Below are 14,498 nucleotides of genomic sequence, written 5' to 3'. Positions count from 1 at the left end.
TATGACTCTCTTAAAAGAATGTATGCAATGTCAGTGCTTCACAGCCTTGATTGACTTGGAGCGATGGCATAACATCCCAAATTAATCAATCTGATGCCAAATCTTTCCTTTGCTGAAGTACACACCAAAAGTAGAGCAGGCTGTCCCTTCTACACACCAACTCTGTTTCATCAAATGGCAACCTGCAGCTGCAATAAACTCATCACCCACGTGTCTACCACAGCCACTATTTCCATGATGCCTAGTCTAAAACACCTGCTCCCACCCAAGGAGTGGGGAGGGAGAGGGCGCGAGTAGTTTTTATTATAGTTCTCAAAACTACTAAGAAGCAGATCTACTTCCAAAGAAGGAAAATTACTGAGCTTAGAAAGTTCACATATAGAGGCTGGGCACAGCAGCTCACGCCTGTAATCCTAACACTCTGGCGGGCTGAGGCAGGAGGATTGTTTGAGCCCAGGAGTTTGAGGTTGCTGTGAGCTATGATTATGCCACTGCACTCTAGCCCTGGCAACAACAACAACAAAAAGAAAAATCACACATTGAACTCGGATTGCTGGGTCTGTTTCTGGAGTCCCTGTTCCCTTGCCTTGTTTCTTTATGACGCATCCCTTCATGATTCTTTTATTTCAAGAAAAACTGTCTCATCCACAGACGAGACTACTAACATATTGTACAAATGCTATGTAGCGGTAATAAGTGGGAACTAGATAACATTTAATCTGGTGGATAAAAGGCTTATGGAAATCAGTTTCAGATCTGAAAAACCAATGTATCTTTTTAAAACATCAAGAATGGGAATAACAAATATTAGCTGGAAAAGGTCAACGAGGCCACTGATCACTATTCATTACTAGGTTCTGCTTACCCACTTTCCATCCGCTGACTGCACCTGCTGTTGACACACTGGTGAAGAGCGTCCTGCAGGCCTGGGTCCATAGCTGTGTACGTCACCGGCTCCTGGTGGACCTCGCAGCTCGGGTTTCTGTGCATGAGCAAGGCTGGAGGTTAGGACCAGCACCGCCACATTCCAAACTCCTCACGCCCCTGGTCCTTGACAGATCTCAGTGTGAGCCCTGGCTTTGCCACTTAGTGTAACCTTGGTTCAATTACTTAACAACTCTGAGCATCAGTGTGTTCATCTGTATGTACAGTGGGAATAATACAAATACACATGACACTCTTAAGTTCTAGAGAAGGGATTTATCACAATTTTATTTAACTGGTGTTAAAATTTGTTACTAATATAAAGAAATAATGCTATATTATGCACGACCAAGCATGCACATATATGAAAAGTACCTGTATATTTATCTCAGGGTTAATTAAAAAACTAAATGACTTAATGTATATAAAGTTCCTGATAAATGCTAGACACTTAGTAAACGCTTGTAACAGTCTCACATTTTTCCGTATGTAGGACATACACTCTTAACACTTTCATAGCATTTAAAATTTAAACCTCAAAGCAGACATCATTTTATGGTACTATGGAGCTTGAAATCTGGCTCACTGAACAGTTTCATCACTAAAATGAATTATCGTTTTATACCCCAACCCCCCCCCAAAATCTAAGAGACCCCATAGTATTTTTTGTGTATGTGTAGACAAATAAATATTTAATATATATTTTTTACCGGTTCTCTGCATTGGTGAGGTTGCCAGTGCACTCATTGACCTCCAGAGGGCACTCGCAAGGACATTCACATTCGTTTTGTTCCATTCTGAAAAGCAGAAAGTTACTATGTGGAGAGTCAATGACAAACTGTATATTGCACACATACTGGGGAAAGAAAATAAAGAAGCCCCAAGCTAGTTTAAAAGGACAGTAAAAAACAAGTTATAACTAACAGTTTAAATACACAATTGGCCTTAATCCATTGCTCTTTGGACCAATGATGCTACAAACAGCACAGCTCTAAATGCCTTTGTAATGGGGACTTCTCTCTTCTTCAGGACATAGACCAGCATTTCTGTTTATTTTGCAGATGCCACTTCAAAATGCCTGGCATCAGTTCAAATATTAAAGAGTGCAGTGAACAGAGAATATAACTCATCGCATTTTTACCGGTGACAGTTGAGACACAGTCGGTCTACCATGCTGCAAGCACAGAAGGCAAGAGAGTCGCACGTTTCATTGACAATGCCAACAAATGCATTGGTTCCCGGGATCCTTGCCAGTCTGTATTTGGAACAGTGGCTGCCATGTACAAGGTTCGTCAAGTCCCCCTACAGAACAACCAAGGTGTCAGAAGTGACAGACGGCAATGCAAAGATTCAACCTTACCTGGGTGAAAATCCTTCAACCACCTGCAGAAAATAGCTTAAAATAAAACTTTGTTTCTAATTAAAAAAGTCATTGTTAAAATATAAACACATGCACACATACACTATTAAAAATGTGGAAAAATTACTCACAATCCTATCACTCAGAGATAATTCTCATTTAACAGTTGTGTATATATTATATATTCTTTTATCTATGCTTATACAAATATAAATTTTTATAGCTGTTTTTATAATCTGTTTTTTTCAAAACACATAACAATATATCATAAAAGTGAAAACTTTGAGGAGCAATGAAAGAAATTTTTTAGGTAAGGAATAGTTTAAAATTTACTCAAAGGCAAACCTAATTAACCAAGAAACATGCACTTCCCTCCCTTGAGTAACAAACTTTTCTCCTAGAATAATAAAATTATTTAAAAACCAAAGCCCCTTTAAGAGACCAGTTTTCTGCTTCCAGACTAAACAATCCAATTAAAGCAAGTACCCTCTTTATTCATTCTATAACAAGAAAATGTGATAGCAAGCTTCTTGAATCACCAAATTTCTTTACCGTATTAGAAAACCAAAGATTCAACAGTGGTTATGTAGAGTTGTATCTAACCATTTTTTCTGTATGCATGTTGTATACACTAGGCAAATTATTTCATCCCATATTTATGCATGGTGAGAATGAGCCTAACTCTGAGAATCATGGTGTTGAATGGGTTCTTCGAGCCTATGTGAATTTTCCAATGTCTGAAGACACCCACCTCTATAATATCAATATAAGCGATAACAAAGGCTTAGCGTCTTGTCAGCTCTAAAAGCCAGGAATGCTTCAATTCCATTCGGGGATAACTTCGGCACTCAATTATTCTATTTCATATTCAATTAAAATTTGTCTTAAAAAGTTTCTACTTGAGTATCCTGGCTTTGTCTGCTGAAGACCCCATAAACCATCGTATAAACAATATAGATACCTAGAATAAACCAGACTTTCCTATGACAACCTTACCTGGCAGCCTTGTTTGTCAGTGTCCCCTTTAAAGAGAGTACTACTTAAAATGATATGGGGTCCAAACTGGGTAATAAGGACCTCCCTTGCTTTAAAAACACTATTCTATTAATACAGTCTTTATTTTTTTTTTTTTTTTGAGACAGAGTCTTGCTCTGTTGCTCCTGGCTAGAGTGCCGTGGCGTCAGCCTAGCTTACTGCAACCTCAAACTCCTGGGCTTAAGCAATCCTCCTGCCTCAGCCTCCTGAGTAGCTGGGACTACAGGTGTGTGCCACTGTACCCAGCTAATTTTTCTATTTTTAGTAGAGATGGGGTCTCACTCTTGCTCAGTCTGGTCTCAAACTCCTGACCTCAAGCAATCCTCCTGCCTTGGCCTCCTATAGTGCTAGGATTACAGGCATCAGCCACCACGCCTGGCCAATACATTCATTTTTAAAATTCCCCTCTTTCACCAGAAAATTGCTTTTAGCAATCGACTTTCTGAGACTCAGTTTAGCATTTTCAATTTAATCCAGTATATTTCTAAAACTGATTTTTAATTACATATTTAGTGACTGACATAAATGTCTATTCCAAATTAAAGTATTCTAAGCTAAGAAAAGAAATTATTTTTGGATGATTTACATGAGAGTTCCCATCTAACAGGGAGAATGATCAAGAACTGACCTAACTTGGCCTTAGGAATTTAAGAGACTAAGTGATCTCTAGATGACAGGAAGAGAGAAACACATGGTGCCACATATATTTACACAAGAGTGTGGGAACAGACTTCAGCAGATATTTCAAAGGGCTTAAACTGGGTGAGTCTTTAAACAAACAAAACCAAAATAAAATACCAACTGTGAGACCTTAAAACATTCATTTTTTTGTTCTTGGGGCTTTATATCCCACAATTGTCAAATTGGGAGCTGAATTAAAAGTCTTGTCTCCCCTCAACATTCCCTAATTCTAAGGCACTGAAACAGGCAGGAATCATATTCAGACATTAACCATCATTCCATTTCATCTTCCATGATGGGATGGAAAAATGGGAGTGTTAAGGAATCGACTTACCACAAGGCTAGTGTTGAATTTATAAAACCTCTGGACCGTTCTGTCACTGAAGCTGTTGCATAGGTTTTTCTTTACAAAGTTGGGGTGGTTGAGGATATCATTTGCTACTAGGGGCTCCTGCCAAGACCAAATAGAACAGAAGACATATGCCATGTAACGAGCTGCAGGCTGGTGGATAACTGAGCATCTCAGCTTTGCAACAAATACCTTGTGGGTGATGTGCTGCTGTTCCACAGGTGCATGTCCCTTGGGGTCGATGAGAGTTGGATGTGCCACCAAATAACCCCTGTCCTCCATTATGAAGCACCTGTACCAAAACAAGTGACGTCCCTCATTCATATAAGCTGGTTTTTTTTTTCCTTAATTAAAATGCTTTCAGAGAGCATATATCTTGCTTGCCCTGAAAGAAATTGCATTTCTCTCAGGTTTTCCATAAATACTCTTGAAAAAAATGAAGGAATGCTGGCAGGCAGGTAGATAGATACATTATTTTTGAGGTGGGAGGTCACCTGGAATACAGGTAGAGGTGAGAGTTTTACACCTGATTCTGTGGCCACCTCCATAGTTCATATAGAATGTGCCCACTCCATCCAAGTAAGATGGACTCAAAGATGTTTGGCAAGGATATACGAATGGGAAGTTTGTTTTTTATTTCTGGGGAGGCAGATCCTAAAGGAAGTAGACTTGAGTTTTTATAGTGACAAACTAAGCAAACCACATAATTTCTTCTTTCAATGATACACATACACAAAATATAGCATTGAGGGGACATATAAAAATATACAGTGGTCTTCCCTTATCTGTGGGGAACACATCCCAAGACCCCCAGTAGATGCTTGAAATTGCAGATAGTACTGAACCCTATATATGTTTTTTCTTATATATACATGCCTATGATAAAGTTTAATATATAAATTAGACATAGTAAGAGATTAACAAAAAGTAATAAAATAGAACAATTACAATATACTGTAATAAACGTCATGTGAATGCCATCTCTCTCAAAATATCTTATTGTTCTGTACTGTGGAAAAGTGAGACTGAGCATAAGGGGGGACTACTGTATACTGTATTTGACAGAGACACTAAGTAAGTAAAGCTAGAACTGCTTTAATCAACACTATATTCTGCTTCACGTTACCCTGCATGAGTGGTATCAGCTTGCCAGCAATCCTGCATTTCCCCATAAGAGCCAGTGACATGAAGTGTGGACCATGAGATGGAACTAAGAACGCTATTTTTAAAAGCAGCCTGAATTAAATCAAGGGAATGTCCTTGCTTTGATCAGACATGTTCTTTTGAAATTCAGGAGGCAAAGGCTTGGTTCCATGAGCCTCTTCCCAGGGAAATGTAAAAGGAGCAGTCTAAGCAGCCGAAAATGTCACAAAGACTTTGGTTTAATGACTAAGTTCACATCAAAAGTACTACCCAAGAGTACCCTCTGGTCTTTTGAGTACCAAGGACATGGGAAACCTCTAATAACTGACTTCTAGGGAAACAAAAGCTTGTGGTGCATTCCGTGCCACAGTTACTCTCCTTCTTGCGTCCTGTTTGTCTAAATCACAAACATTGTGCATCTTAGAAAAAGGAAAAAGAGAAAAACAAAAAAAATCTTCCTAATGGCACACACAAGCCATGAATTCAACTTCTGGTCCTGACTATAACTATGTGGTTGCCATTCAATAGAGACACTTTGTATAGTGGTAGCTAGAAAGGAAATAGCGTCCGTAAAGGGCTTACCTTATTTTGTTGCCACCATCTTGGTTACACACTGGTAATAAGTCCATCAGAACCTTATAGAAGTATCTGAGTGTGAAGTCGATGCCCATCACAGCCACAGTGTGCCCAGAAGACAGCTGTGTACTTTACGTGAAAAAGATCAATGAGAATGAGAGGCATGGCATATTCCAAGTTAAAAGCTATGTTCAAATTATAGGGGCATTGTATGGTATCAGAGATACATTCCCACCATTGCTCCCCACTTCTCCCTGCCTCCCAAAGCAATCAACTAAATGACTGATTTAACATTACATGGAGATTTCATGAGAGAAAATTTTAAGACTTAAAGGAGGACTTTCTAAGTAAGACTGGCCCAAAACATGAATAGCTGTGAAATACTGCTAGTCCCCTGACATGACAGATGTTCAGAGTGGCTGAACTGTTTGGCAAAAATAGGGGTGCAGAGTTGTCAGGTGGAAGGATGGCTACATGGCTACTGTGGCTATTTCCAGCAGACCTCTAGACAAGGAGCTTGATCAATCTCCTTGTTATTTCCTTCATTTTGTAGGTAAGGAGACTGAGATTTCACAATGACTAAGTGACTGGTGTCAGGCTGTACAAAACCTAGTAGGAACAATGTCCAGTCTAGTTTTCTTTGCACAACACTAAGGCTGATTCCATTCAGAGAATGGCTCATATTGTACAATAAGACTCTGGTTCCTTTTTCCATTCTCCAATGCTACTCTCAGAAGGAGGAGAGTCAAGGAAGAGAACAGTTGAGCAGTACAACACGGTACTAACTGTTTTGGCTCTGGAATCAAGCAGAAGTCATATCTTGCCCCTGTGGCTTCTGGAATGCTATTTAACTTTCTTAAGCTTTAGTTTTCTCATCTGAAAATGGGGACGATAATAATACCTACTTTGTAAAGCTGTTATTGGGATTAAATGAGACAGTGTGCTTATAGTGCTTAGCAAGCTGCTAATGAGCTTACTACTCTTTAGAGAGAAAACACTTCAAGAAATTGCTAGGTATATCAGAAGTATGGACTTCGTACTTAGAACCTTGGTTCTTTTTAATTTGTGTTCATGGATAATTGGAAAGGCATGAGTTATTTGACCAATGAACTCCTGCACTCCTGTGGCTGAGAATTTGCAGAGTTTACCTAACATGGAACTTTCTAAGAGCCCACCATCTACCTGCCTGATTTCTTTATAAAGAAAATGTCAAAAGAAAAATGGCAAAAACCTTAATCATTTCTCACAGCAATCTCATGAGGCTTATCATTTCCAGAAAACTGAAGCTTGAAGAAATTAGGTATTTGCCCAAGATCACACAGTGAATACTTAGCGGAAGTAGGGTCTTAAACTTAGTGTTTCCAAGTCCAAAGCGAATACTCTTAACCACTAAGTTACACTGCCTCCTTAGATCTGCAGGGCATTCAAGGGTTTCCAAGCAACTTTACATTATTTAATTACTTGTGAAAAAGCCAGGAAGGAATCATAGTTCCCATTTTATAAATGAAAAATAAATTAGGCTTAGCATGGTTAAAAGACTTAAATAAGATAGATCAGATCACCTTTTATTTATGGTATAGAGACCAGTACCCAAATCTGGCTTTTGTTACGCTACTATGACTGCCTCAGTGAAAAATATGACTCAGGTATTTTGGGATAATGTAATTTTATTTCTAAACTTCCCCTGAAGTGAGAGCATGCATACTGCCCATGTAAGTCTAGTATTCATATTTTTACCTGCATTTCAGATAGGTACACTGTTACCATGGCAACTCATAAAGAATGTCATAGAAAAATCACACCAAACCTACATTTCAAAGTACAACAGACCAGGCGGTTTGTAATACTTTTGTGAGATTTTCACTGCCAAAGACACATCTAACTGTCCCTGAATCAATGACTGCCCTTCATCTCTAGCAGCATCACCGTTCTGCAAAGAATGCAAACCTAGATTCTCGGGGCACCAAAAATGCTTATGGAAGAATCACAAGACAGCTACATGAGTAACTGAGAAGTGAGTGTTGAATTAGAAAACCCCTCCCCTAACTCTCAGCCAAACCACTTCTGAAAACCAAGGGTGAATGGGAGTGCTTCATGACAAGTTGAATATTAGCTTAAGCTTTCTCTTCTGACCTGTTAAAATGCCAGAAATTTAAAGTAAAAATAGCATGATAATAAAAATAACTGCCATTTATTTGGGACTTGACATTGTCAAGTACCGTGTGCTAAGCATTTTATATGCTTCATCTCTAATTTTTATCCTATCAGTGTGACATAGGCCTTACTACCTCTGTTTCACATATCAGGGTCAGAGAGGTCATAAAACATAATAAAAGTACTTGACACTTATCGAGCCCTAACCACATACCAGGCACTCTTCTAAGAGCTTGACATATATTATTTAATTGAATCTTTAAAATAATCATTTGAGATAGGCTCTACTATCTCACTTTCCTAGGTGAAGAAACAAAGGCAAAAATTTGTAAATATCTGCCCCTGTCCTTGTGCTCCTGAACAGAAAGAATGCCGTACAGAAGGCCAAGCTAATGGCAGCTGCCAGGTGAGGGGAGCCCGACAATCACCTAATGGCTAAGACACACCTGGGTTTTTATTCCCCACACTGTGACAACATCTTCGCCAGCCCAGTTCTGGCCCATTTCATCATAATCAAAGACCAAGGTGACTGCTGTCCCCTCAGAGAAACAGCCTTTGTTTACTGTTCCTCCACTGACTAGAATATACGAGAGGGATGATGAGTCTTACTATTCAGACACTAGTAGGCGTGCGTATGCCCAGCAGATGGTCTGTTAGTGAGAACATTGAGGGATCTGTTCTAGATGAGTGTTTACTTGTTTACATGTGAAATATCACATTATGGGAACAGCTCACGGAGTCACACAGAGACCATGCCCTACAAGGGAATCAACATTTGGCTGGCTGCGGGGCCCTGCTTTCCACAGAGACAGAGGCCAGGATACTGAAATTCCACACTGTGCTGCTTCCCAGTTCTTGCTCCCGATGAACTTGTGCGAGAGGAATTCTACTGAATGTCAGTCATTTGACATATAATGAGCACCAGTGAGAAGCATGAAGTTAAACAAGAAAATCTGTCTCCTATAAATTTTAAGGCATCATTACAGGTATCAGTCAAAATATGGTCTTTCTTGATTGCCAGGAAAAAAACAGCTATTTGTATATTGAAGAGATTAAAACGACGTGTGCGACTTACCTCCCCACTTAACATTTCACTGACATTTGTAGCTTAAATACTGAAACCTCAAAAGCAGGAAATATAAAGCACGCTAAATATATTCACAGTGCTACTGATATAGCATTCTGGGAAAATGAATTTTCAAAAAGCCTTCACATCTCCCAAGAGACAGTTTCAAGGACAAATTTTGAAAAACAACAAACAATTCATGTAATGCCAAAGAGTTAGATCCACATACAAGAAGGTAATAAATTTGATGTCTTGGTACTTTTTTCTTCATTAAAAATGCTCCTTTGCTTGGGAAAACATTCTCTGGCAACGATAATTGTCAGGCTTCCATTCTACAAACTGCTCTACTGACTCCAACATCATTTTCTTTTTCATAAACCTCATTGTGGCTGCCAAAAACAGGGCTAAGAGGCTTTCCTTGACTCAACTCACACAATGACCTTGTGAGGTGGGTATTATCCCCACTTTACAGATGGCAGGAGGAAGCTAAGGAATCAAAGGCGACGTAGCTAGAGAAGCTGTTCGAATCCCCCGCCCGTCTAACCTCAAAGGTCATGTTCTTGCTTCCAAGTCTTGGTGTCTACTATTCTATTCAAATTTTCAAAATACTCTTGATGTGCTAAAGAAATCACTAAAAAATTGTTGAAATATTACCTGGATGAATGGATTGTATGACTGATTGTCACAACATAGCCAGCTCCCCCAACGTCTAAGTAAGGACCGGTCAAAGAAATCAACCCTGGATTAGCTACTGCATGGAGATACCTAACGGAGACCAAAGACAGTCATGTTATTTTAGAGTGCGAACAGTTCCTCCAATTACTTCAAAGAAAAGTGAGCTTGTAACTCTAAAAATACTTACTACAAATTGTGCTTATGTTACATTAAAATCTGGAAGGATTCCTGTCTTTTATGTCTGACTATAGCACCAACTATCTGAAATTCTCTCTTTTAAAAACAAGTACCAGCCTGAGCAAGAACGAGACCCCATCTCTACAAAAAATAGAAAAATTAGCTGGGCATGGTGGTGCAAGCGTGTAGTCCCAGCTACTTGGGAGGCGGAGGTAGGAGGATCGCTCGAACCCAGGAGTTTGAGGTTACAGTGAGCTATAATTATACTGCTGCACTCTAGCCCAGGAGACACAGCAAGTCCGTCTCAAAAAGAAAAAAAAAAAAAAGTACTGAACTCAGCATATATCTGGGCTTTTACAAAGATCTATAGTATAGATGTTTTAGAGACTAAGATAAAAAGAGATTAATGAAGTAGAAACAAAATACAGTTTGGCACATAAAAATGCATCCTGGATTGCTAAGGGTCGGGGAGCAGGCATTAGGAATAACCGATTCATGAACGACTCAGTAGCTACCCAGAACAAGACTAGAATTTCTGTTCTTATGCCCAAGTTGTCCCCTCTTCTACAGCACCTTGCTAGGCTTTTGTTTTTGAAAACCAATGTAAAATTAAGCTCAGAAGAACGTTTTTGGATTTACATGTGTTCATTTTTCACAGGTCCTACATGAGCTGTTATTTGATGTCATAGCCATGTGCAGTAAAATGGACACATTTTGCACAAAGTAGAAATCCAACAAACCACTAGGAATCCAAATGGCAAGCATAAAGCATTTCAGTTTCAAAATTTCAATGAAGAGATAAAAACATTGTAGACACAAAAAGCCCACAAAGCTGTTGCTAATGCTACATTAAAAAAAACTATTCAGAAGCATTTGTCACCACCATGAAAGTATCTTCTTTAAGAGGGACTGCCTGAAGTTGCTTTATTGTATGTATTTATCAGGTCCCTCCAGGATTTGGGGGGAACCTTTGACAATGGAAGCCCCTAAAACTCACCATTGTCTCCTAGTGGGATCAAATGCTTTGTCCATGAGGGAACCAGGATAAATTCTGAGGACGCCATTGGGCGTTGCTATGTAACGGCGGACAATGTAAGTGTTCAGGCTACTCATTTCCATTTGTGTCATCCATTCATCTGTGACGTGGCTGGTAGCCATTACTTCATTTCTGACAGAGAACTGGGAGACAAAGGAAGACATAGCAGGGATCCTTTAAAACTCACATAAAAAGAGAGTGGGCTGCTGGCAGGGCTCTGCCGCAGAGAAGCCAAGCCCAATTACTTAAAAATCTTTCCACAGCAGATGGATGCAGCCAAACTTGGTGAAAACAAAAACTTACAGAAATATAGCCAGTGGATGTGTGATTACTCAATCGTTCATCCTAGCTGGGCTTTCTGAGTTTAAAAAGACACATCCTATAGTGTGTCACTAAAGATACACCCCCCACCCCCAATCTTTGCTCCTTAAACTTCCTATCTATCTCAACAGCGGGGGCACTGTACTTCTTTCCCCTGGGAAGGATGGGGCTGGGAAAGTCTCCCTGGCCTCTAAATCACAACCCCCCACCCCGCCACCTTGGAAAGCCCCACTACATCTGAGGCCTGAAACAGACTCTTCGTGTGGCTCACAGGGCTTCTTAATCCATCAGAAGGGTCACTGCTGACCAGACACATGCTCTGCCTTCCAGCGCCTTCCAGCCCTCCAGCTGAGAGGCGCAGATGCAGAGCTGGGCTTCCCACTCCAAAGGTTCACTGCCACACCCCCTCCCGGGCCTGGGGAGGGGGACACCAGCAGAGGGGCCCCGTGCCAGCACTCACTTTGAGGCCCGGGTTGGCAATGAGGCGGGTGTTGTCGCTGAGATAGGCTGTGTAGTGCTCCACCATGCGCTTTGTCTCCGGCTGGCTGAGGTGTTCGTAGGGGGAGGAGAAGCTGCCAGCAGACAGCATCACGGTCGGACTCTCTGAAAGAGAAGCAGACAAGGCAGGCCTGAGAACACCGTGCCTCCAGCTCAGGCCCAGACAAAAGCCTCCCTCACGCTCTGCCAAGCCGTCAGCCACGGTGGCTTAACATCTTCCACAAGGACACAAAGATACCGAGAGGAGGGAAGAAGGAAAAAGCCACGTTCTCTCCCTTCAGGGAGTTTACGGTCCTCAGAGTAAACCAGAACAGAGACGTGCACAAGTAAACACAAGTGTTGGATGTGGAAAACCTTTAAACTGCCTTAGATCTACATATCTGTATATATCCTATACTTATTAGGGACTTGGAGGCAGCGTGCGACACGCAGTGAGCCAGCCTGGATTGAATCTGCCTGTGTGGCATCAGGCAAGTTGTATACAAGTCACCATTTTTCTCACCTGCAAAATGGGGAAAATAATAGCACCAATTTTACAGTTATGGCAAGAATTAAATGCGTTCGTATGTGTGAAGCAAATGCGTGTTAACTATTATTATCCACATTTGTAGTATTATTTAGGAAGTGAGAGAGACGGAACAGTGGAGTCAATACAAAAAAACAAATAAAAAATTATTCTCACCGACGATGGCAGCCAAACTTGACATAAACCAAACCTTGTAGAAACAGAGTAGCTAATGTGTACGTAATTAATTATTGGTCCTATCTAACAGGAAAACCCCCATTTCCTATTTAAGACAAAAATCCCCACAATGTTTGAAACAAAAACACTAAATCTTTGTCTTTGAAACGTTCTACTGTTCAACCTTACCATGGTCTTAAAAGCTCTAGAAAGCACGATCATGGGTCCTAGCTCACATAAGCCTGTGGGTCATTTTCTACTCGTTTTGTTCGTTCTCACACATGGCGTTTTGTTTCCTTGCAGCCTGGTGATCTTTCACTAATCTAAGGAATAGCTTGAGGTCTAAGGGAATGGTAGTATCTTCCCCCAGTGAGCACTGTTGTGTGATTCTGTCCAGTGCCACACTGCAAGGTGACACTGGGTGAGGTGGTGGAAATGGTTCCCAGTGAGGAGCCAGGACACTGGCTTAACCACGGCATGGTGTGACTTTGGTATTCAGCTAGTCTAAGACCATTCCATTTCAAAGGTGAATGCCTGAAGTTCCCTAAATCACTTCAGATGACAGGAATCCCAAATTAAGGCCTGATTTATTTGCGGTTCCCTCTTGCCCTAAAGATGCAGTCCTTTAGGATCTTTGCTAAAAGCACGTACGTGTGGGGGGTGGGGGTGGAAAAGAGTGGCTTCATTTACTAGAGTCTTCACCTTTTGTGGCCCCTGGATTTGACTTCTGTCTCTCTTCCTAGTCCTAAGAAGCCGCCTACAGCACAGTTTAATTTCACAGCTGTTTCTTCTGGATTGGTAAATATGTGCCTTGAAAAGTGTCTCTCACTGCTGCCTTTCTTCTCCGGTTCTTGTTTTCTCCTAGATTTTGGCCCAGTAATTCCTCACTATCACGTTAGCTCTTTGATGCTTTCTAAGGAGATTTTAATCCAGAATTGCGTTTTTATCCAGGAATTTCAGAATTCTGAGGACTCAGAATTAGCTAGTCTGTCATATCCAGAAAATGTTGCTTTCAATGATGTTACTTCTCATTTAATTTTCATGATGTCTTCATGGGCTATCCTAGGAGATTAATCAAAGAGAAGGAAACCAGAGGTTTAAAAAGGTTAGGTTGTGGATTCATGTGCATATGCTCCTGTGGTCCCTCCATGCAAGGATGTGCCAAGAAGAGAAGGAGAGAGGACAATTCCTGAACTCACAGAGCTTAGGATCCAACTGGAGTGATAAGGGCAAGAAAAAGAGAGGACAACGACGAACATAAGGTGTCAAAGGCATACATCCACTTCAGAGACAAGACAGTTTCAGTGGGCTAGCGTTTAGGAGAAGGAGAGTTGCCTTGGGGAGGCGGCTTTTTGGCATTTTAGAAAAGGCTGGTGTGTATGATGGTTTGAGCACACAGAGAGACAAAGAAAGAATCAAGAAACAGGACCCAGCTTTGTGTCCAGGAGGTAGACAGACATACTTACACACAACATACATACTGAACTGCCTTAAATGATGGATCTTTAAAAAATTCTTCTTTTTCTCTTTGTGTATCAAGAAAGACGATGTCCTTCCATCAGCTCTCTTGAAGACAGATCTGACGTATATTTAATACCTTGCTTCAAAATCCCCATCATTCTCATTAATGATGAGATCAGATGGAAATCATTTATTTGCCATGTTTCCCATATTTTCCATTCCCTTTTTATTATATTTCAACTACCTTGGTTCACTTTCATTACTAACTCATGCCAACTAAGCTGCCCTTCATTATCCGTCCACACTGTCCTGGGTGAGAAGGGGTAATGTCCAGGTGAGGAGGGGTGGCAAGGTGGAAAG

General features: G+C 40.7%; 1 protein-coding gene across 1 annotated transcript in view; it reads right to left on the bottom strand.

The window, feature by feature from the left end:
- CACHD1 (cache domain containing 1) overlaps positions 1-14,498 on the bottom strand; it is a 201,227-nt gene that overhangs the window by 13,384 nt on the left and 173,345 nt on the right. Inside the window, exons 14-22 of the mRNA XM_069478028.1 lie at positions 11,958-12,100; positions 11,138-11,319; positions 9,943-10,053; positions 6,075-6,197; positions 4,542-4,641; positions 4,335-4,451; positions 2,066-2,226; positions 1,635-1,721; positions 866-982 (exon numbers count right to left, since the gene is read on the bottom strand). Coding sequence (XP_069334129.1) covers positions 866-982; positions 1,635-1,721; positions 2,066-2,226; positions 4,335-4,451; positions 4,542-4,641; positions 6,075-6,197; positions 9,943-10,053; positions 11,138-11,319; positions 11,958-12,100 — 1,141 coding nt within the window. The remainder of the gene's footprint in view (positions 1-865; positions 983-1,634; positions 1,722-2,065; positions 2,227-4,334; positions 4,452-4,541; positions 4,642-6,074; positions 6,198-9,942; positions 10,054-11,137; positions 11,320-11,957; positions 12,101-14,498) is intronic.

The sequence above is a fragment of the Eulemur rufifrons genome, chromosome 8 (assembly GCF_041146395.1).
Source record: "Eulemur rufifrons isolate Redbay chromosome 8, OSU_ERuf_1, whole genome shotgun sequence".
In the NCBI taxonomy this organism is placed as follows: Eukaryota; Metazoa; Chordata; class Mammalia; order Primates; family Lemuridae; genus Eulemur; species Eulemur rufifrons.
Note: the sequence above shows the minus strand (reverse complement) of the source record. Positions and strands in the feature narration are given on the sequence as shown.